This window comes from Anopheles gambiae, unplaced genomic scaffold (genome assembly GCF_943734735.2).
Source record: "Anopheles gambiae unplaced genomic scaffold, idAnoGambNW_F1_1 scaffold_40, whole genome shotgun sequence".
NCBI lineage: Eukaryota > Metazoa > Arthropoda > Insecta > Diptera > Culicidae > Anopheles > Anopheles gambiae.
In genome coordinates, this window is record NW_026902737.1 from 1 (window position 1) to 21,579 (window position 21,579).

General features: G+C 41.1%; 2 protein-coding genes and 1 long non-coding RNA gene across 3 annotated transcripts; all 3 read right to left on the bottom strand.

Moving 5' to 3' along the window:
• Nucleotides 1–25: 25 nt before the first annotated feature.
• LOC133395030 (uncharacterized) lies at nucleotides 26–1,528 on the bottom strand. The gene is made up of 3 exons (XR_009767140.1): nucleotides 732–1,528; nucleotides 574–637; nucleotides 26–503 (listed from the first exon to the last, which is right to left on the bottom strand). It is a non-coding gene; the product is annotated as an uncharacterized LOC133395030 (long non-coding RNA).
• A 1,770-nt stretch (nucleotides 1,529–3,298) lies between these two features.
• Nucleotides 3,299–6,193, bottom strand: LOC133395031 (uncharacterized). The gene is made up of 3 exons (XM_061663265.1): nucleotides 5,065–6,193; nucleotides 4,683–4,990; nucleotides 3,299–4,610 (listed from the first exon to the last, which is right to left on the bottom strand). The coding sequence occupies exons 1-3, from the start codon at nucleotides 5,223–5,225 to the stop codon at nucleotides 3,508–3,510; spliced, it is 1,572 nt and encodes a 523-aa protein (XP_061519249.1). The 5' UTR covers nucleotides 5,226–6,193; the 3' UTR covers nucleotides 3,299–3,507.
• A 6,661-nt stretch (nucleotides 6,194–12,854) lies between these two features.
• LOC133395029 (uncharacterized) lies at nucleotides 12,855–15,474 on the bottom strand. Its single transcript, XM_061663263.1, has 3 exons — nucleotides 14,580–15,474; nucleotides 14,198–14,505; nucleotides 12,855–14,125 (listed from the first exon to the last, which is right to left on the bottom strand). Exons 1-3 carry the CDS (start codon nucleotides 14,738–14,740, stop codon nucleotides 13,023–13,025), a joined length of 1,572 nt encoding a protein of 523 aa, XP_061519247.1. The 5' UTR covers nucleotides 14,741–15,474; the 3' UTR covers nucleotides 12,855–13,022.
• Nucleotides 15,475–21,579: the final 6,105 nt, after the last annotated feature.

A 21,579-nucleotide genomic window follows, 5' to 3' on the forward strand; every position in this document is an offset into this window, starting at 1 on the left:
AACGGTGCGACAGCGTGTATCATACATGTGGTTTCTGTATGCTACATTATTGTTCAATTTATTTCATTCTCTCCTCTCTCCCAAAACAAACACAGACTCTCTTTCATTTTCCCATTCCACACATTCGCTCTTTATTTTACCTCTTTACCTCTACTCACACATACACTTTTCAATACTCACATTTCACACTGCCGAAAACCCGTTGCGGGACACACACGTACCCGTCTTGCCTGCCTTCTCTCCTCGTTCTTCCTTTCATCCAGCGTTGGCTTCGTCGAATGGTGTGCACGCGTTAAAAATTCTTCCTGCTTGCCTCCCCCTCGCTGTTCCCAGATGCTGCGCTAGCGTGCTGGATAATCGTCCCTACCTTCCTGCCGCCTCTCCTCTACCAGCCGCTAGCACGTTGAAGGATCGTTCCTGCCTTCCTGCCGCTTCTCCTTCGTCCGGCGCTAACGCGTTGAATGGTCGTTCCTACCTCTCCTGTCCTTTTGTTTTTGGCACTGCTGGTGAAAGAGGGAAATATTATCTATTTTGAAAACCGCTGTTCCATTTAACGCGAAGCATAATACTTACCAACCAATTGATTATTTCTATCGTGGTCCGTGCTCACTTCCGTTTGTGCGTGTGTTACGATTTGCTATAGAAAACGAAATTGATTTGATATCACCAATTATTAATACCATTCAATTTGATACAGATTGATATAATCCTTTATTAAATGCTGTACTTACCAAATAGTTTTTTTCCGTACTGGTTTCACGAGAGAAAAAACGAGCACGCATCGACGCGTCCTTCTTCTTACAAACTTGATTTTACACTACCACTTTTTCATATGAACGCGAAGCAGCGCCTTCCTCTGGTGGCTATACAGGTATTCCCCGATATACGCCATACACGATATACGCGATTTCGCTATAAGCTTTTTTTCTAAATTTTAAAGTTTTTTGAGCAAATTGTACTAATTTGACACATCGAATATCAAATTCAAAATAAATTCCCTTTTGGTCGAATATTAAAAACCATTTCAAAATGTGTACAATTGTAATATTCAGTTGAAATCATATCAAATAACTAATTTAGCGGCTAAAACCTACCTTTTCATGCAAAATTATATGAAAATTAGCTATAATTTGACTGAAAACTCGACATTTGCTAATATTCGAGATACGCTAATGCCTCCGGTCCGCATTAATAGCGTATATCGGGGAGTACCTGTACAATGATACAAAGAGCGGACGAGAGAAGATCGCTTGCGTGAACGCTTGGTGTAGCAAGCGAAATTGGACAAGTCCCAGAAAAGCGAGACACAAGAGTTTCTCTCGAACGATGGAAAGAGAAGAGCCATATGAAACATGAGGTTGGTTGATGTGACACAGCCAAGTTGCGAGCAAAAAATGACCAACACCCAGAAGAGCAAGACAGAATGAAAATTTTTCTGAATGTTAGAAAGAGAAAAATGATAGATACACATAAAAATCGCGCGATAATGCCGGTTGGGATTAGCGCGAAGAAAACGCAACACTACGGATAGTATGGAAAATGTTGCGCGTTCAATCCGATTGCCATGCGATTGTCCTGGGTGGGGCCCTTTTGACAGAAATCGCGCGACATGTAGGCTTAAACTCGTAGCTTAAACAAAGCTTATTGGCATTCAAAAGTTTAAGCCACGCTGAGTGCCCGCTCACGAGAGGCTTGATCGTTTAAGCTACCGCTATCCATTTAAGCTACGCACTCACAGTCGGTGAGTGCGTTCGCTCACTATGCTCCCCTCTCACCCTTTCTTTCCTCCTTTCTGCTCCGCAATTGCCCGTTGCTTCGAGCCGTTACGAACATCAACAATTCCTGGAAGTGTGGGAAGTATTGATGCTTTGTATTGAATTTTTATTCGGTGTGTGGCAACTACACGAAGCGTCAGTAAAACTTTCTGCTCGAGCTATTGCGTTATTGTGGAAATAAATAATAAAACCTGGGAAAAAATAAAAGGTAATACAGTTTAATAATATTGCTTAGCTCTTTTACAAAATGTGTTTCTGTTTCAGTCATGGAAAATAACGCATGTTCATGTCTTGCTTCATTGGAAGAAAAAATTGATAGAATTTCGTCCTTCCAAACGACTATGATGGCGCGGCTTGATGAAAATAGTTTAGAGCTATTCAAACTCAAGAAGCTAACAAGTTCATTGAAAGCCCAGGTAGAAATCTTGACTGACAATCTGTTGGCCCCACCGTCTGCCACTCCTCAAGCTTCTGGTTCAGTTTGTTTGGATGAAAACCAAAATGAAGAACCCCCAATAGAGAACAAGTCGATAACCCAAATAGACACACAAGAAAAGCTGGTGGAATTTAATGAAATGCTGTCTTCGGCTGATTATTTTCAAGATGTTGTAAAGCGATTGAATCGTGGTATGAAGGCCACACACTACAAGCAGCGCATGCACGATACGCTGTACACTATTTTTTGCCCTATTTTACTTACTAAGTGCAGCTGGAGCGGAGAAGGTAGGCCTGGACCAAAAATACCGTGGCATGATAAGATTAATATGCTACGCCTATTTAAATGCATGGCAAGCAATGGCTTAAATGAAGTATCGGAAAAAACGGTAAATGATTTTATTAGGATGAAATTAAAAAATGCTGTAAGCCATGCTAAGGAAAAACGAAAATCCCAGACTGTAGTGCATAAAAGCTTTTCTAAAATGAAAAAGAATCTTGAAGACCAATCAACCAATGTAAATATTGTAGATAGTTATATAACCTTTCAGTAGATAGTTTATTTTTGAAGTAATACTTGTGATTGCAATGCTGTGAAATGTCCCATGAAGTTCCTTTATATTAGTCATTAAAGGCATGAATTGATTATGAGAATTGGTAAATAAAAATATGATTGAACTAAAAATATTCGTTTGAAAACATGTTTTTAAATATATGTAAACAATAATAGAGATAATTCCTAAAATATTAAAGGTAATATGATATTAGGGAGGGGACCAGTGTAACGTTACTGTTAACAACATGTAAAATAAACCAAATGACGAAAATGTTCCACAATTTTCAGTTGCATGGATTTGAGTAGTATACGAATTACATAAAGTTATCGTTATGAGCCAGTGATTAAAAACATTTTAGACGACCGTAATACTACTAATATGAGTTTAAATGCTTCCTTAAACATTATGATTTTGTGATTATCAAAAAATAATATATTACATCCAAAAAAAGGAATGCATTCATCTGAAAAAAAAAAAATATTAATTAATATAGTAATGCTTTTTTATTCAACTTTATCTATCCATCGATTTATAACGATAAGATATATACAAAGGTATTTCCATGATCAGGTATTTTTATGTACTAAGCTCAGGGATCTCAGGGAACGTATGGAGGAGAGGAAAAAAAAACAAGTGTATCCGAAAGAATCGGGGATCCTGCGTGGTGCCTGGCAAGAGATTTGGAAGGTAGATTCACGGCTACTAATTTACATTTTATGCTATGGTGTGAAAGCTGAACCTTACTGCGAGGAGTGTTTTTTTTTAATTTTGTATATGAAAATATCGCTAGACGATAACTGTATTGGGAAATTATCAACCGTTTTACGCAGATTGAACAACTCCTCGTTTGATTCGAACTGTGATCCTTCTATCGTGAAATAAGAATTAGAAACTTCTTTAGCTGATAAAAATTCTACAACATGGTTATCTGTAGTGAGAAACCATGCGTTTCTGAATCCCATCATCAGATAAAAATCGCATCTCAATCGTAAACCAGACCCAGTTCCTATAAGCGTAGGAAATTTTGGTGGAACAATATTTGTTGCTTTCTTTAAAGTTTCGATTTCTCTTGATCTTGTAATTACCTGTTCGGTACATCTATTACCCGAACGCATTAAACGCTTCAGTAATTGTAAATGATTTTCAAAATCATACGTTGAAATCTCCTCCATGGAGCCAAACCTATCACAATCGTCATAAATATGAATGAGATTATGAACGTTGCTTGTTATGTGTTCACGACCGTAAATATTTGCGAAACCTTTGAGGAATTCTTTAAACACCATTTTAGCTTGAGGCCAAAAGTGTTTATGAGTTTTCGTGGCAAAAATTGTATGTGCACAAAAATATAGCAAATAATGCTGAAACGCTTCTTCCCACATAAAATCCTTGTATATAATAACACTAGCGTAAAACAAAAATGATCTATATTCAGTTCCTTTCCAAAAGCCACTGAATTTTGTATGTCTGAAACGTCTTTGAATTTCCCCTGGAAGCTGGATTTTCATTAAAAATGAAGAAACAGTTTCCTTTTGCGTATCCGTCCATTTACCGAATCGAGCAAAAGTATGATTAAAAATCCCTGTAGCAATTTTCTTTGACACTCCTAAATCTCTCACATGTAAACCATCGGCAATGATTATATCCTTTATCATATCAAGCTCATCTATATCCTCTAGAGGCGATTTCCAAGCTTTATGATGTTTCTGGTCCTCTCTTCCACGAAAACCTAAATCAGTACGCAACTGAGCATCTGCATCTTCAAAAACAATCTTTCTTCCTACTTGTGTCCCTTCACAAGTACATTTCAAGCAGCTGTTTCTGCCAACGTAACTTATCGTAGCTAAAATGAAAAATGAATGTACACATTAAAAACAATCATTAACCTAATACTTCACGAAATTGAAATTCATACCTTTGGCAAAACAACGAGCAGGGGAATCGGCAACAAACATGTGTAATTTAAATCGCACATTCTTTTCACCGAACTGCAATCCTCTTTTTTGTAGGTTGTTAGCTTCTGTTACCAGGGGCCGCAAAAAACCTTCCACATTATCCGGCTTTGTGTGACCGCAAAATACACCTAGTAACATAACCGGTGCTTCCGGTAATTCCACCACCTTCATTAGGATTGGCCAAAGCTGCCTAGCTGAACTATTAAATAATGGGAGCCCATCAATAAATATCTGCGCTCTAAACCGGTCGACGCGTGGAGTAGTATTACTGTAAGGATAAAGAGTATTAATTTAATAGGAAGACTTAGTTGAAAAAAGAAAAAAATAACAAATTTTACTTACTTAAAATGTGTCATCAGCACATATTCTATTCCCTGGTACCAGAAATGCCCGCCCAAGATAGGTTGAATTTCTAAGCCTACTTGGGTTGGCGTTTTCAATAAAGTCCGCGCATCTGCTGGAAGTCTAAGCTTAAGCTTCCTGCGAAGCAGTGCCAACAGCATGTTTATCGTGGACCGAGGTAGATTTTTCGTTATAGCAATATAACGCAGACCTTCCTTGAGGGTGATATTGTCGAAAAAACTGTATGTGCTGTCTCTCTCTACATACACATCTTCCACGTCGTCATCCGCGATTTCGACGTTATCATCCAGCAAACAATTCTCAGCATTTGCATCAAATACTGCATCACTATGGCCAACATCTTCACCAGCACGGAATGCATCTTGAGATTGATGATCTTTTTCGGCAAAGCTGTTAGAATCTATTTGAGCTGGGCTGTTGCTTGATGGTTCGTCTGTGAAATATTATGAATTTCATAATATGTTTGCAAAACAGTATAATATTATTGACGGGTAGATTCAATAACAACCGCATGGGTTATTAGGAGCCGTCGTAGTTGTTCAGAACCGGCCGCAACAGCCGACAAACGGCTCCGAACGGTTCCAAATGGCTCCAAACGGCTTCAGACAGCTCCCACGGTTCCGACGGCGACAACTACAGTCTACCGGCATAGCTGCCCACTAGCGGCTTCAGCCGGCTCAGACCGGAACTGTCAGTTTGATACAGCGGGAATCAGGGCCGGAATGGAAACGTTCGGAAGCGCTTCGCAGTCCTCGGTACGATTTGGGGAACTATTCACTAATTTATGTATAAATAAGTAACTTTCCTTCAACGTTTACATTCAGCATAGCAGATATTCCACTTGGACCAGCAATTTGAGCTTGCCGCCACTCCTCTTCAGATTCGCGGTCCAATTCTTCCATAATTTTCCTGCTTCTTTTCGAGAGAGTGCCATCTCGACGCATTTTTTTTGAGGCCATATCTGGCTCCTATAACAATATACGGTTTATAAACTGAAAAAGAAAAAAACACCAGCAATCATCACACTTTACACAACTTACCTGCTAGTTTAAACCAATTTAACGTCTACGCTTGCGCACACACTGACACTATAAGTCTTAACAAGACCTATTAAGGTTAACTGCACTTATATACGCGGTAAGCACAAGCCAATTAAACTGTTGGTTTTGTACAACTTTATTCACGCACACCGTACAATACCGCACCGTACAATTGCATTCTCCCGCACTCGCACCGTACAATTCGAAGGATAATTCAGAAGAGAGCGATCGTCCGATCGAACACCTACTTTTATGCGCACCTGCTTTGCTCTCACGCACCTTGCTTTTCTCGGCCCTACGCTTCGTGTACTACGCTTCGTGTACTACGCTTCGTGTGCCATACTTCGTGTGCTACGCTTCGTGCCCTTATCTGTTCTAACGGTTTGTAACGCTTCCGTTATCCTATCGCTACCTTTCTTGCTGACTAACCTTTGAGGTCGGAGTCACGACAGCGATAGATGTGCTGCTGGGGACACGGACTTCCAAGCATATTTATGCCATATTGCCACCAGCGATTACACCACAGAACCCCCCACCAGTGACGGAGTCGCGATCAACAATACTAATTGTGTGTCGCTGGTTGTAATTCGGTTGTAGTTTTAATTGTCCACCAAGAACCGAACACCCTTTTTTTTGTATTTTCCTTTTTGGGAGAGACCTTCCATTTCAAACGCAGGTTTTAGACGGTCTATCGAAACGGATTCATTTTTACCTTTGATTTTCACCGTGAAAAATTTTCTGCATCTCCGAACCACCTCATATGGTCCTTCATACGGTGCCTGTAGGCTCTTCTTTACTTTATCTACCCGCACAAAAACATGCTTACATGTATCCAAACCTTTTGGTATATATGTGGTTGTGCTATCATTTAGTTGGGTAGGATTTGGATCAATTCGTCTAAATGCTTCTTTTAAGTTTTGGATAAAATCCGGCAGGTCTTCTATTGTTTTTGGATCAGAAGGTATGAATGCTTCGGATGGCAGCCGCAGGCTTTCTCCGTATACCATTTCTGCTGGTGATCCATTCAAAGCGTCTTTGTATGCTACGCGAATGCCCAGTAGAATCAAGGGCAGACGCGAGATCCAATGAGTAGTGTCTTCACACGCTTTTAATGCAGATTTTAAATGGCGGTGAAATCGCTCAACCATTCCGTTGGCTTGAGGGTGGTATGCGGTCGTTTTGATGTGGTTTGTTCCCAGTAATTTTGTCAGTTCTTCAAATAACTTTGATTGAAACTGTCTACCTCTATCGGTAGTAATTGTTAATGGGCACCCAAACCGTGGAATATAATTCCTAACGAACGTTTTTGCCACCGTTAATGCTGATATATCAGCCATAGGGTAACACTCCGGCCAACGAGTGAACCGATCCACGATGGTTAACAAATAGGTCATTTCTTCTGAAGGTGGTAATGGCCCTACTATGTCCATGTGCACATGCTCAAACCTTCCTTTTGGAATGGTTATTGCTTCTAACGGGGAACGAGTGTGTCGACCAACTTTTGCCTTTTGACATCCTTGACATGCCCGAGTCCAGTTGCCCACGTCCGTGTTCATTGAAGGCCAGAAAAACCTTTCTGATAAGAGTTTCCGTGAGGCACGAATGCCTGGATGAGACAAATTGTGCAAGCTGTAAAATGTTGATTTCCTTAGAGAAAGAGGGACATATAACCTATTACGCCCTGTGGATGACTCAAACATTAGGTTGTTCTTATCGAGAATCAGCCCATTCAATTTATATTTGGAGTCTTCCCTTTTATCTTTTAACATTTTTTGTAGCTGATCATCTATTTGTTGATATTTGGCAAAATTTTCATAAGAAATTTCTGTGATCGATTCGGATTCTCCGATTCGGGATAGGGCATCAGCAACGACATTACTCTCGCCAGTAATATATCTAATGTCCGTTGTGAATTGCGAAATAAAATCTAGTTGCCTACTTTGTCTCGGCGATTTCTCTGCTTTGGACATGAGGGCATGGACTAGTGGTTTATGGTCAGTATAGACCGTAAATATTCTGCCTTCTAGGAAATGTCGAAAGTGCTTAATTCCTAGAGTTATTGCAAGCAATTCTCTGTCGAATGTGGAGTACCTCTGTTCCGTGGGCGTCATCATTTTGGAGAAAAACGCAAGAGGTTCCGGTATTCCCTGGTTGACTTGCTGCAAAACTGCCCCAACGGCAAAATTGGATGCATCAGTCGTCAGTGTGTAAATGGCGTCACACTTAGGATGCACAAGCATGGTGGCGTTCGATAGCTCACTTTTGATGTGTTTTAGGGCCTCCTCGCATTCGTCTGACCATACGAATTCTTTTTTGCTTTTTTTGCTGTGTTCCTTCACCAGTTTGTGTAGCGTTCTTAACTTGTGTGAAACATTGGGAATAAATCGATGGTAATAGTTTACCATTCCCAAGATTCTTTGAAGTTGTTTTACAGTAGTTGGCGCGGGAAAGTTGCAAATTATTTCAATTTTATCCGAGGTTGGACTTATTCCCTTTTCACAAATGGTGTGACTTAGGAAATCGATTTTATTAACACCAAACACACATTTTGATGGCTTGAGTTTTATGTCGTGGTCCGTTAAACGTTTTAGAACCATATGTACGTGCTCTAAATGGGACTCACGCGACGGGCTGGCGATCAAAATGTCGTCAATGTAGACGAATACAAAATCTAGGTCGTGGAAAATGTTGTTCATTAGCCGTTGGAAGCTTTGACTCGCATTTCTGAGACCAAAGGGCATCCTCAAGAATTCGAACAACCCAAACGGTGTAGTTATCGCCGTTTTGTGAACATCTTCCTCGGCTGCCGGTATGATGTGATATGCCCGCACGATATCTAACTTTGTAAAAAAATTACAACCATCTAGATTCATTGTAAAATCTTGTATGTGCGGGATCGGATATCGATCTGGAATTGTGATAGCGTTCAACCGTCGATAGTCGCCGCATGGTCGCCAATCTGCATCGGATTTGGGTACCATATGTAATGGCGAAGAAGCTGACGAAGATGATACTCTACAGATTCCCAAGTCCAACATGTGTTGGAATTCCGCTTGAGCAATCTTCAACTTCTTTGGATCGAGACGGCGGGGTTTGGCAAACGGCAGTGAACCTTTTGTTTCTATATGGTGGACTACCGAATGTTTGACTGGTTTCTTATAATCCGGCGGATCCATCAGTGATGGATACTCTTTTAAAAGATTCTCAAAACCATTTGTGTCGATTATAAAATTTTTTGGAGTTGGCGTGTCCACAAAAGCAATGGTTGCGATCGTTTCTTGTCCCGTAAGATGATCAATCAACCTTTTCCTTCTGAGGTCGACCCATAAGTCGTTTTTCGCCAAAAAATCAGCTCCTATTATCGGTCGATTTACTTCGGCTAGTATGAAACAATGAGAAAATACTCTCCTCAGGCCAAGGCTTAGTTGCAACAACTTTGTTCCATAGGTAGCAATAGGGCTTCCATTAGCTGCTACAAGTGAGTGTTCTGCCTGTCTGATTACTTTCCCTAGCAAATTGTAAGGAATGACGGACACATCGGCTCCTGTATCCACTAGGAAAGTGAATTTTGTCATTTCATCATCTATAAAAAGGCGATAGGAGTCGAATATTGCTCTTGGGTTGTCCGCCACTACCGTTGAGCATATTAGTTTTTTTGTTGAGAAAAATTACAAGGTTTTTGGCATCTTCGTGCTTGATCACCAAATCTAAAGTGAAAATAGCACATTGGATGTTTTCGAACCTGTGACGGCGTTCTTGAGCGACTGCCACTCGATGATCGATTTCGTTGGCGTCCTCTATTGTTACGATCTGGTTGTACTGAGATCGTTTTTAGCATGTCTCTCAATTCGGCAATTTCCTGCCGCAGGGTATTCATTTCGTTAGCGGGATTCCCACCCGATGTTTCTTTGAAGGAAGGCCCTGCGATTGACGAAATCGCACCGGCTTGGGTTGCTTCCCACAGCCTGTCTGCCACCTTTAAAAGTTCACCGATGTCCCGGCTGCCTATTGCAATTAGCGAGATTTCGATTGTTTTGGGCAGCCTTGATAGCCAAAGCTTACGGATAAGCTCCGTGGTGAGGTTTGTTGAGTCACCGGCTAGTTGGACCATATGTCTTACCAAATAGTTTTTTTTCCGTACTGGTTTCACGAGAGAAAAAACGAGCACGCATCGACGCGTCCTTCTTCTTACAAACTTGATTTTACACTACCACTTTTTCATATGAACGCGAAGCAGCGCCTTCCTCTGGTGGCTATACAGGTATTCCCCGATATACGCCATACACGATATACGCGATTTCGCTATAAGCTTTTTTTCTAAATTTTAAAGTTTTTTGAGCAAATTGTACTAATTTGACACATCGAATATCAAATTCAAAATAAATTCCCTTTTGGTCGAATATTAAAAACCATTTCAAAATGTGTACAATTGTAATATTCAGTTGAAATCATATCAAATAACTAATTTAGCGGCTAAAACCTACCTTTTCATGCAAAATTATATGAAAATTAGCTATAATTTGACTGAAAACTCGACATTTGCTAATATTCGAGATACGCGAATGCCTCCGGTCCGCATTAATAGCGTATATCGGGGAGTACCTGTACAATGATACAAAGAGCGGACGAGAGAAGATCGCTTGCGTGAACGCTTGGTGTAGCAAGCGAAATTGGACAAGTCCCAGAAAAGCGAGACACAAGAGTTTCTCTCGAACGATGGAAAGAGAAGAGCCATATGAAACATGAGGTTGGTTGATGTGACACAGCCAAGTTGCGAGCAAAAAATGACCAACACCCAGAAGAGCAAGACAGAATGAAAATTTTTCTGAATGTTAGAAAGAGAAAAATGATAGATACACATAAAAATCGCGCGATAATGCCGGTTGGGATTAGCGCGAAGAAAACGCAACACTACGGATAGTATGGAAAATGTTGCGCGTTCAATCCGATTGCCATGCGATTGTCCTGGGTGGGGCCCTTTTGACAGAAATCGCGCGACATGTAGGCTTAAACTCGTAGCTTAAACAAAGCTTATTGGCATTCAAAAGTTTAAGCCACGCTGAGTGCCCGCTCACGAGAGGCTTGATCGTTTAAGCTACCGCTATCCATTTAAGCTACGCACTCACAGCCGGTGAGTGCGTTCGCTCACTATGCTCCCCTCTCACCCTTTCTTTCCTCCTTTCTGCTCCGCAATTGCCCGTTGCTTCGAGCCGTTACGAACATCAACAATTCCTGGAAGTGTGGGAAGTATTGATGCTTTGTATTGAATTTTTATTCGGTGTGTGGCAACTACACGAAGCGTCAGTAAAACTTTCTGCTCGAGCTATTGCGTTATTGTGGAAATAAATAATAAAACCTGGGAAAAAATAAAAGGTAATACAGTTTAATAATATTGCTTAGCTCTTTTACAAAATGTGTTTCTGTTTCAGTCATGGAAAATAACGCATGTTCATGTCTTGCTTCATTGGAAGAAAAAATTGATAGAATTTCGTCCTTCCAAACGACTATGATGGCGCGGCTTGATGAAAATAGTTTAGAGCTATTCAAACTCAAGAAGCTAACAAGTTCATTGAAAGCCCAGGTAGAAATCTTGACTGACAATCTGTTGGCCCCACCGTCTGCCACTCCTCAAGCTTCTGGTTCAGTTTGTTTGGATGAAAACCAAAATGAAGAACCCCCAATAGAGAACAAGTCGATAACCCAAATAGACACACAAGAAAAGCTGGTGGAATTTAATGAAATGCTGTCTTCGGCTGATTATTTTCAAGATGTTGTAAAGCGATTGAATCGTGGTATGAAGGCCACACACTACAAGCAGCGCATGCACGATACGCTGTACACTATTTTTTGCCCTATTTTACTTACTAAGTGCAGCTGGAGCGGAGAAGGTAGGCCTGGACCAAAAATACCGTGGCATGATAAGATTAATATGCTACGCCTATTTAAATGCATGGCAAGCAATGGCTTAAATGAAGTATCGGAAAAAACGGTAAATGATTTTATTAGGATGAAATTAAAAAATGCTGTAAGCCATGCTAAGGAAAAACGAAAATCCCAGACTGTAGTGCATAAAAGCTTTTCTAAAATGAAAAAGAATCTTGAAGACCAATCAACCAATGTAAATATTGTAGATAGTTATATAACCTTTCAGTAGATAGTTTATTTTTGAAGTAATACTTGTGATTGCAATGCTGTGAAATGTCCCATGAAGTTCCTTTATATTAGTCATTAAAGGCATGAATTGATTATGAGAATTGGTAAATAAAAATATGATTGAACTAAAAATATTCGTTTGAAAACATGTTTTTAAATATATGTAAACAATAATAGAGATAATTCCTAAAATATTAAAGGTAATATGATATTAGGGAGGGGACCAGTGTAACGTTACTGTTAACAACATGTAAAATAAACCAAATGACGAAAATGTTCCACAATTTTCAGTTGCATGGATTTGAGTAGTATACGAATTACATAAAGTTATCGTTATGAGCCAGTGATTAAAAACATTTTAGACGACCGTAATACTACTAATATGAGTTTAAATGCTTCCTTAAACATTATGATTTTGTGATTATCAAAAAATAATATATTACATCCAAAAAAAGGAATGCATTCATCTGAAAAAAAAAAAATATTAATTAATATAGTAATGCTTTTTTATTCAACTTTATCTATCCATCGATTTATAACGATAAGATATATACAAAGGTATTTCCATGATCAGGTATTTTTATGTACTAAGCTCAGGGATCTCAGGGAACGTATGGAGGAGAGGAAAAAAAAACAAGTGTATCCGAAAGAATCGGGGATCCTGCGTGGTGCCTGGCAAGAGATTTGGAAGGTAGATTCACGGCTACTAATTTACATTTTATGCTATGGTGTGAAAGCTGAACCTTACTGCGAGGAGTGTTTTTTTTTAATTTTGTATATGAAAATATCGCTAGACGATAACTGTATTGGGAAATTATCAACCGTTTTACGCAGATTGAACAACTCCTCGTTTGATTCGAACTGTGATCCTTCTATCGTGAAATAAGAATTAGAAACTTCTTTAGCTGATAAAAATTCTACAACATGGTTATCTGTAGTGAGAAACCATGCGTTTCTGAATCCCATCATCAGATAAAAATCGCATCTCAATCGTAAACCAGACCCAGTTCCTATAAGCGTAGGAAATTTTGGTGGAACAATATTTGTTGCTTTCTTTAAAGTTTCGATTTCTCTTGATCTTGTAATTACCTGTTCGGTACATCTATTACCCGAACGCATTAAACGCTTCAGTAATTGTAAATGATTTTCAAAATCATACGTTGAAATCTCCTCCATGGAGCCAAACCTATCACAATCGTCATAAATATGAATGAGATTATGAACGTTGCTTGTTATGTGTTCACGACCGTAAATATTTGCGAAACCTTTGAGGAATTCTTTAAACACCATTTTAGCTTGAGGCCAAAAGTGTTTATGAGTTTTCGTGGCAAAAATTGTATGTGCACAAAAATATAGCAAATAATGCTGAAACGCTTCTTCCCACATAAAATCCTTGTATATAATAACACTAGCGTAAAACAAAAATGATCTATATTCAGTTCCTTTCCAAAAGCCACTGAATTTTGTATGTCTGAAACGTCTTTGAATTTCCCCTGGAAGCTGGATTTTCATTAAAAATGAAGAAACAGTTTCCTTTTGCGTATCCGTCCATTTACCGAATCGAGCAAAAGTATGATTAAAAATCCCTGTAGCAATTTTCTTTGACACTCCTAAATCTCTCACATGTAAACCATCGGCAATGATTATATCCTTTATCATATCAAGCTCATCTATATCCTCTAGAGGCGATTTCCAAGCTTTATGATGTTTCTGGTCCTCTCTTCCACGAAAACCTAAATCAGTACGCAACTGAGCATCTGCATCTTCAAAAACAATCTTTCTTCCTACTTGTGTCCCTTCACAAGTACATTTCAAGCAGCTGTTTCTGCCAACGTAACTTATCGTAGCTAAAATGAAAAATGAATGTACACATTAAAAACAATCATTAACCTAATACTTCACGAAATTGAAATTCATACCTTTGGCAAAACAACGAGCAGGGGAATCGGCAACAAACATGTGTAATTTAAATCGCACATTCTTTTCACCGAACTGCAATCCTCTTTTTTGTAGGTTGTTAGCTTCTGTTACCAGGGGCCGCAAAAAACCTTCCACATTATCCGGCTTTGTGTGACCGCAAAATACACCTAGTAACATAACCGGTGCTTCCGGTAATTCCACCACCTTCATTAGGATTGGCCAAAGCTGCCTAGCTGAACTATTAAATAATGGGAGCCCATCAATAAATATCTGCGCTCTAAACCGGTCGACGCGTGGAGTAGTATTACTGTAAGGATAAAGAGTATTAATTTAATAGGAAGACTTAGTTGAAAAAAGAAAAAAATAACAAATTTTACTTACTTAAAATGTGTCATCAGCACATATTCTATTCCCTGGTACCAGAAATGCCCGCCCAAGATAGGTTGAATTTCTAAGCCTACTTGGGTTGGCGTTTTCAATAAAGTCCGCGCATCTGCTGGAAGTCTAAGCTTAAGCTTCCTGCGAAGCAGTGCCAACAGCATGTTTATCGTGGACCGAGGTAGATTTTTCGTTATAGCAATATAACGCAGACCTTCCTTGAGGGTGATATTGTCGAAAAAACTGTATGTGCTGTCTCTCTCTACATACACATCTTCCACGTCGTCATCCGCGATTTCGACGTTATCATCCAGCAAACAATTCTCAGCATTTGCATCAAATACTGCATCACTATGGCCAACATCTTCACCAGCACGGAATGCATCTTGAGATTGATGATCTTTTTCGGCAAAGCTGTTAGAATCTATTTGAGCTGGGCTGTTGCTTGATGGTTCGTCTGTGAAATATTATGAATTTCATAATATGTTTGCAAAACAGTATAATATTATTGACGGGTAGATTCAATAACAACCGCATGGGTTATTAGGAGCCGTCGTAGTTGTTCAGAACCGGCCGCAACAGCCGACAAACGGCTCCGAACGGTTCCAAATGGCTCCAAACGGCTTCAGACAGCTCCCACGGTTCCGACGGCGACAACTACAGTCTACCGGCATAGCTGCCCACTAGCGGCTTCAGCCGGCTCAGACCGGAACTGTCAGTTTGATACAGCGGGAATCAGGGCCGGAATGGAAACGTTCGGAAGCGCTTCGCAGTCCTCGGTACGATTTGGGGAACTATTCACTAATTTATGTATAAATAAGTAACTTTCCTTCAACGTTTACATTCAGCATAGCAGATATTCCACTTGGACCAGCAATTTGAGCTTGCCGCCACTCCTCTTCAGATTCGCGGTCCAATTCTTCCATAATTTTCCTGCTTCTTTTCGAGAGAGTGCCATCTCGACGCATTTTTTTTGAGGCCATATCTGGCTCCTATAACAATATACGGTTTATAAACTGAAAAAGAAAAAAACACCAGCAATCATCACACTTTACACAACTTACCTGCTAGTTTAAACCAATTTAACGTCTACGCTTGCGCACACACTGACACTATAAGTCTTAACAAGACCTATTAAGGTTAACTGCACTTATATACGCGGTAAGCACAAGCCAATTAAACTGTTGGTTTTGTACAACTTTATTCACGCACACCGTACAATACCGCACCGTACAATTGCATTCTCCCGCACTCGCACCGTACAATTCGAAGGATAATTCAGAAGAGAGCGATCGTCCGATCGAACACCTACTTTTATGCGCACCTGCTTTGCTCTCACGCACCTTGCTTTTCTCGGCCCTACGCTTCGTGTACTACGTTTCGTGTGCCATACTTCGTGTGCTACGCTTCGTGTGCTAGGCTTCGTGCCCTTATCTGTTCTAACTCTGTTCTAGATGTTCTAACTCTAACATCTGTGCTAACGGTTTGTAACGCTTCCGTTATCCTATCGCTACCTTTCTTGCTGACTAACCTTTGAGGTCGGAGTCACGACAGCGATAGATGTGCTGCTGGGGACACGGACTTCCAAGCATATTTATGCCATATTGCCACCAGCGATTACACCACAGAACCCCCCACCAGTGACGGCGTCGCGATCAACAATACTAATTGAGTGTCGCTGGTTGTAATTCGGTTGTAGTTTTAATTGCCCACCAAGAACCGAACACCCTTTTTTGTATTTTCCTTTTTGGGAGAGACCATCCATTTCAAACGCAGGTTTTAGACGATCTATCGAAACGGATTCATTTTTACCTTTGATTTTCTCCTTGGAAATTTTTCTACATCTCCGAACCACCTCATATGGTCCTTCATACGGTGCCTGTAGGCTCTTCTTTACTTTATCTACCCGTACAAAAACATTCTTACATGTATTCAAACCTTTCGGTATATATGTGGTCGTGCTATCATTTAGTTGGGTAGGATTTGGATCAATTCGTCTAAATGCTTCTTTTAATTTTTGGATAAAATCCGGCAAGTAAATTGTTTTTGGAGCAGAAGGTATGAATGCTTCGGATGGCAGCCGCAGGCTTTCTCCGTATACCATTTCTGCTGGTGATCATATTCAAATCGTCTTTGTATGCTACGCGAATGCCCAGTAGAATCAAGGGCAGACGCGAGATCCAATGAGTAGTGTCTTCACACGCTTTTAATGCAGATTTTAAATGGCGATGAAATCGCTCAACCATTCCGTTGGCTTGAGGGTGGTATGCGGTCGTTTTGATGTGGTTTGTTCCCAGTAATTTTTTCAGTTCTTCAAATAACTTTGATTGAAACTGTCTACCTCTATCGGTAGTAATTGTTAATGGGCACCCAAACCGTGGAATATAATCCCTAACGAACGTTTTTGCCACCGTTAATGCTGAGATATCAGCCATAGGGTAACACTCCGGCCAACGAGTGAACCGATCCACGATGGTTAACAAATAGGTCATTTCTTCTGAAGGTGGTAATGGCCCTACTATGTCCATGTGCACATGCTCAAACCTTCCTTTTGGAATGGTTATTGCTTCTAACGGGGAACGAGTGTGTCGACAAACTTTTGCCTTTTGACATCCTTGACATGCCCGAGTCCAGTTGCCCACATCCGTGTTCATTGAGGGCGTAAATAACCTTACTAATAAGAGTTTCCGTGAGGCACGAATCCCTGGATGAGACAAATTGTGCAAGCTGTAAAATGTTGATTTCCTTAGAGAAAGAGGGACATATAACCTAATACGCCCTGTGGATGACTCAAACATTAGGCTGTTCTTATCGAGAATCAGCCAATTCAATTTATATTTGGAGTCTTCCCTTTTACCTTTTAACATTTTTTGTAGTTGATCATCTATTTGTTGATATTTGGCTAAATTTTCGTAAGAAATTTCTGTGATCGATTCGGATTCTCCGATTCGGGATAGGGCATCAGCAACGACATTACTCTCGCCAGTAATATATCTAATGTCCGTTGTGAATTGCGAAATAAAATCTAGTTGCCTACTTTGTCTCGGCGATTTCTCTGCTTTGGACATGAGGGCATGGACTAGTGGTTTATGGTCAGTATAGACCGTAAATATTCTGCCTTCTAGGAAATGTCGAAAGTGCTTAATTCCTAGAGTTATTGCAAGCAATTCTCTGTAGAATGTGGAGTACCTCTGTTCCGTGGTCGTCATCATTTTGGAGAAAAACGCAAGAGGTTCCGGTATTCCCTGGTTGACTTGCTGCAAAACTGCTCCAACGGCAAAATTTGATGCATCAGTCGTCAGTGTGTAAATGGCGTCACACTTAGGATGCACAAGCATGGTGGCTTTCGATAGCTTCCTTTTGATGTGTTTTAGGGCCTCCTCGCATTCGTCTGACCATACAAATCCTTTTTTACTCTTTTTGCTGTGTTCCTTCACCAGTTGGTGTAGCATTCATAACTTGTGTGAAACATTGGGAATAAAGCGATGGTAATAGTTTACCATTCCCAAGATTCTTTGAAGTTGTTTTACAGTAGTTGGTGAGGGAAAATTGCGAATTATTTCAATTTTATCCGAGGTTGGACTTATTCCCTTTTCACAAATGGTGTGACTTAGGAAATCGATTTTTTTAACACCAAACACTCACTTTGATGGCTTGAGTTTTATGTCGTGGTCCGTTAAACGTTTTATAACCATATGTACGTGTTCTAAATGGGACTCATGCGACGGGCTGGCGATCAAAATGTCGTCAATGTAGACGAATACAAAATCTAGGTCGTGGAAAATGTTGTTCATTAGCCGTTGGAAGCTTTGACTCGCATTTCTGAGACCAAAGGGCATCCTCAAGAATTCGAACAACCCAAACGGTGTAGTTATCGCCGTTTTGTGAACGTCTTCCTCGGCTACCGGTATGATGTGATATGCCGGTACGATATCTAACTTTGTAAAAAAATTACAACCATCTAGATTCATTGTAAAATCTTGTATGTGCGGGATCGGATATCGATCTGGAATTGTGATAGCGTTCAACCGTCGATAGTCGCCACATGGTCGCCAATCTGCATCGGATTTGGGTACCATATGTAATAGCAAAGAAGCTAACGAAGATGATACTCTACAGATTCCCAAGTCCAACATGTGTTGGAATTCCGCTTGAGCAATCTTCAACTTCTTTGGATCGAGACGGCGGGGTTTGGCAAACGGCAATGAACCTTTTGTTTCTATATGGTGGACTACCGAATGTTTGACTGGTTTTTTATAATCCGGCGGATCCATCAGTGATGGATACTCTTTTAAAAGATTCTCAAAACCATTAGTGTCGATTATAAAACTTTTTGGAGTTGGCGTGTCCACAAAAGCAATAGTTGCGATCGTTTCTTGTCCCGTAAGATGATCGATCAACCGTTCTCTTCTGAGGTCGACCCATAAGTCGTTTTTCGCCAAAAAATCAGCTCCTATTATCGGTCGATTTACTTCGGCTAGTATAAAACAATGAGAAAATACTCTCCTCAGGCCAAGGCTTAGTTGCAACAACTTTGTTCCATAGGTAGCAATAGGGCTTCCATTAGCTGCTACAAGTGAGTGTTCTGCCTGTCTGATTACTTTCCCTAGTAAATTGTAAGGAATGACGGACACATCGGCTCCTGTATCCACTATGAAAGTGAATTTTGTCATTTCATCATCTATAAAAAAGGCGATAGGAGTCGAATATTGCTCTTGGGTTGTCCGCCACTACCGTTGAGCATATTAGCTTTTTTGTTGAGAAAAATTACAAGGTTTTTGGCATCTTCGTGCTTGATCATCAAATCTAAAGTGAAAATAGCACATTGGATGTTATCGAACCTGTGACGGCGTTCTTGAGTGACTGCCACTCGATGATCGATTTCGTTGGCGTCCTCTATTGTTACGATCTGGTTGTACTGAGATCGTTTTTAGCATGTCTTTCAATTCGGCAATTTCCTGCCGCAGGGTATTCATTTCGTTAGAGGGATTCCCACCCGATGTTTCTTCGAAGGAAGGCCCTGCGATTGACGAAATCGCACCGGCTTGGGTTGCTTCCCACAGCCTGTCTGCCACCTTTAAAAGTTCACCGATGTCCCGGCTGCCTATTGCAATTAGCGAGATTTCGATTGTTTTGGGTAGCCTTGATAGCCAAAGCTTACGGATAAGCTCCGTGGTGAGGTTTGTTGAGTCACCGGCTAGTTGGACCATATGTCGATAAAAATCCGACGGACTTCGGTCACCCATTTGTACATGATACAAGAGTTGGGTAATACGGTGCTCCTCACTCACATTGAGCCTATCTAATAACTGGCTTTTGAGGTGTGTGTAAGGGTTGCTAGGTAATGGAGCCGAAACAATATCCATTATCTTTGCCAAAATGTTTTTTGGAAGCACACTCAGTACATAAGAGTACCTTGTACGTTCCCTAGTCACATTCGAAACTTCGAATTCCGCTTCTGCTGCCACAAACCATGCGGACGGAGCGTCTTCCCAAAAATTAGGTAGTCTGGTCGAAATCCTTTCGATTTCTAAAGGTGTTATCCTTGGTTGGTTGGTCTCCGTCACTGGAGGTCGACCCGGTGCCATAACTGGGGATTGCTGTGGAATTTCCCTGTGCCCAGCACTGTCCCCATCGCTATCGTTCGTCTTCATCTTTGGCCTTACAATGTTTTTACTCCCTGTCTAAACTCGTAAGTAAACTATATATGTATGCTCACTTGACACGAATGATACAAAATTATTGATATATAAATGTGATAATCGCGAAAGAATATATGTAAGAAATTATATTAAAAAAAATTAAAATATTTTTAAAATTTGATTAAAAAAAAATGTGCGAGTGTCATAGATGAATTGAACAACGCAGGTAAATAATATGTATGGTGTTATATAGAAAAAAAAAAGTTCACTATATGAATTTTACAATTCGCCTAACTGTACGCAATTGCGGAAGTATGTCGCGTGAAAAAAAAAAAAAATAAAATAGTAACAAAGCAAAAAAAAAAAAAAGGAACGAGCTCACCGATCTTTCCCATGTATGGTGTAGCGCACGGTTGGCACCAGCAATCGAACGTCTCCCTAGATGGTCGCTGAGGCCGGTCGCTGGTCCGCTTCACGTTCACCCGGTTGATAAAGGGATGTCTTCTGCGATGTTAGAACCGGACAGGTTATCCGCGATGATCACACCGCGCTTACGATGATTTCTTATGATGTCGCCGGTTTCGCCACGATGTCCGTGATGACGGTGGTCACACCGCGATATCGATGGTCACACCGTGATGTCAATGGTTGCACCGTGCCAAGAACGATGGTAGCTGGCCGTCGCCCGGTCCAGGCGTAAATATGATCCTTGAAGTCTCTGCGGAACGGCTGCTCTTTGTACTCCGAACAGGATCGCCGCTCCTTATGGTCCGAGCGTGATAAATGCGATGGCCGCGCCTCGTGGTCCGAGCGCGGTAAATGCGATGGCCGCGCCTCGTGGTCCGAGTGCGGTAAATGCGATGGCCGCGCCTCGTGGTCCGAGCGCGGTAAATGCGATGGCCGCGCCTCGTGGTCCGAGCGCGGTAAATGCGATGGCCGCGCCTCGTGGTCCGAGCGCGGTAGGAGTGGATTTTCTGCCCGCCCGGTAAAGTTACGTGTATTCGGAGGATCTTCGTCTCATCTGCGGGTGTCCTCTGCACTGATAACCACGGTTCTGGATGCGCGGCTTTACTCGGTACGTTCTGTTACCTTTACTGTACGGGTGTACGGGGATGCTTTGGGTACAGTTGTGCGTGGTCAGCTGCGCAAATGATCCGGGGGGATGGACACTTAGCACGTGCCTCCGGTGTCGGTTTTTGTCGGTGGTCCTCAGAGCGGTCAGCACCACAAGGCGGAGCGGTCGGAACAGAACGTTTATAGCGGTTGGGTAACCGGCAAAACGGTTGGGGTGCGGCGGTACGCTAATCGTTGCCGATAGATTTTTCGTAGCCACACCAGCGCGGTGAAGCACAATCTTAGCA

Bases quoted from the DNA above. Each gene is read 5' to 3' on its own strand.
- LOC133395031 (XM_061663265.1), bottom strand. From the start codon at position 5,225: ATGCTGTTGGCACTGCTTCGCAGGAAGCTTAAGCTTAGACTTCCAGCA. The intron at 4,991-5,064 runs GTAAGTAAAATT...TTATCCTTACAG, and splicing joins GTGCTGATGACACATTTTAA to TAATACTACTCCACGCGTCG. The intron at 4,611-4,682 runs GTATGAATTTCA...TTTTCATTTTAG, and splicing joins TGCTCGTTGTTTTGCCAAAG to CTACGATAAGTTACGTTGGC.
- LOC133395029 (XM_061663263.1), bottom strand. From the start codon at position 14,740: ATGCTGTTGGCACTGCTTCGCAGGAAGCTTAAGCTTAGACTTCCAGCA. The intron at 14,506-14,579 runs GTAAGTAAAATT...TTATCCTTACAG, and splicing joins GTGCTGATGACACATTTTAA to TAATACTACTCCACGCGTCG. The intron at 14,126-14,197 runs GTATGAATTTCA...TTTTCATTTTAG, and splicing joins TGCTCGTTGTTTTGCCAAAG to CTACGATAAGTTACGTTGGC.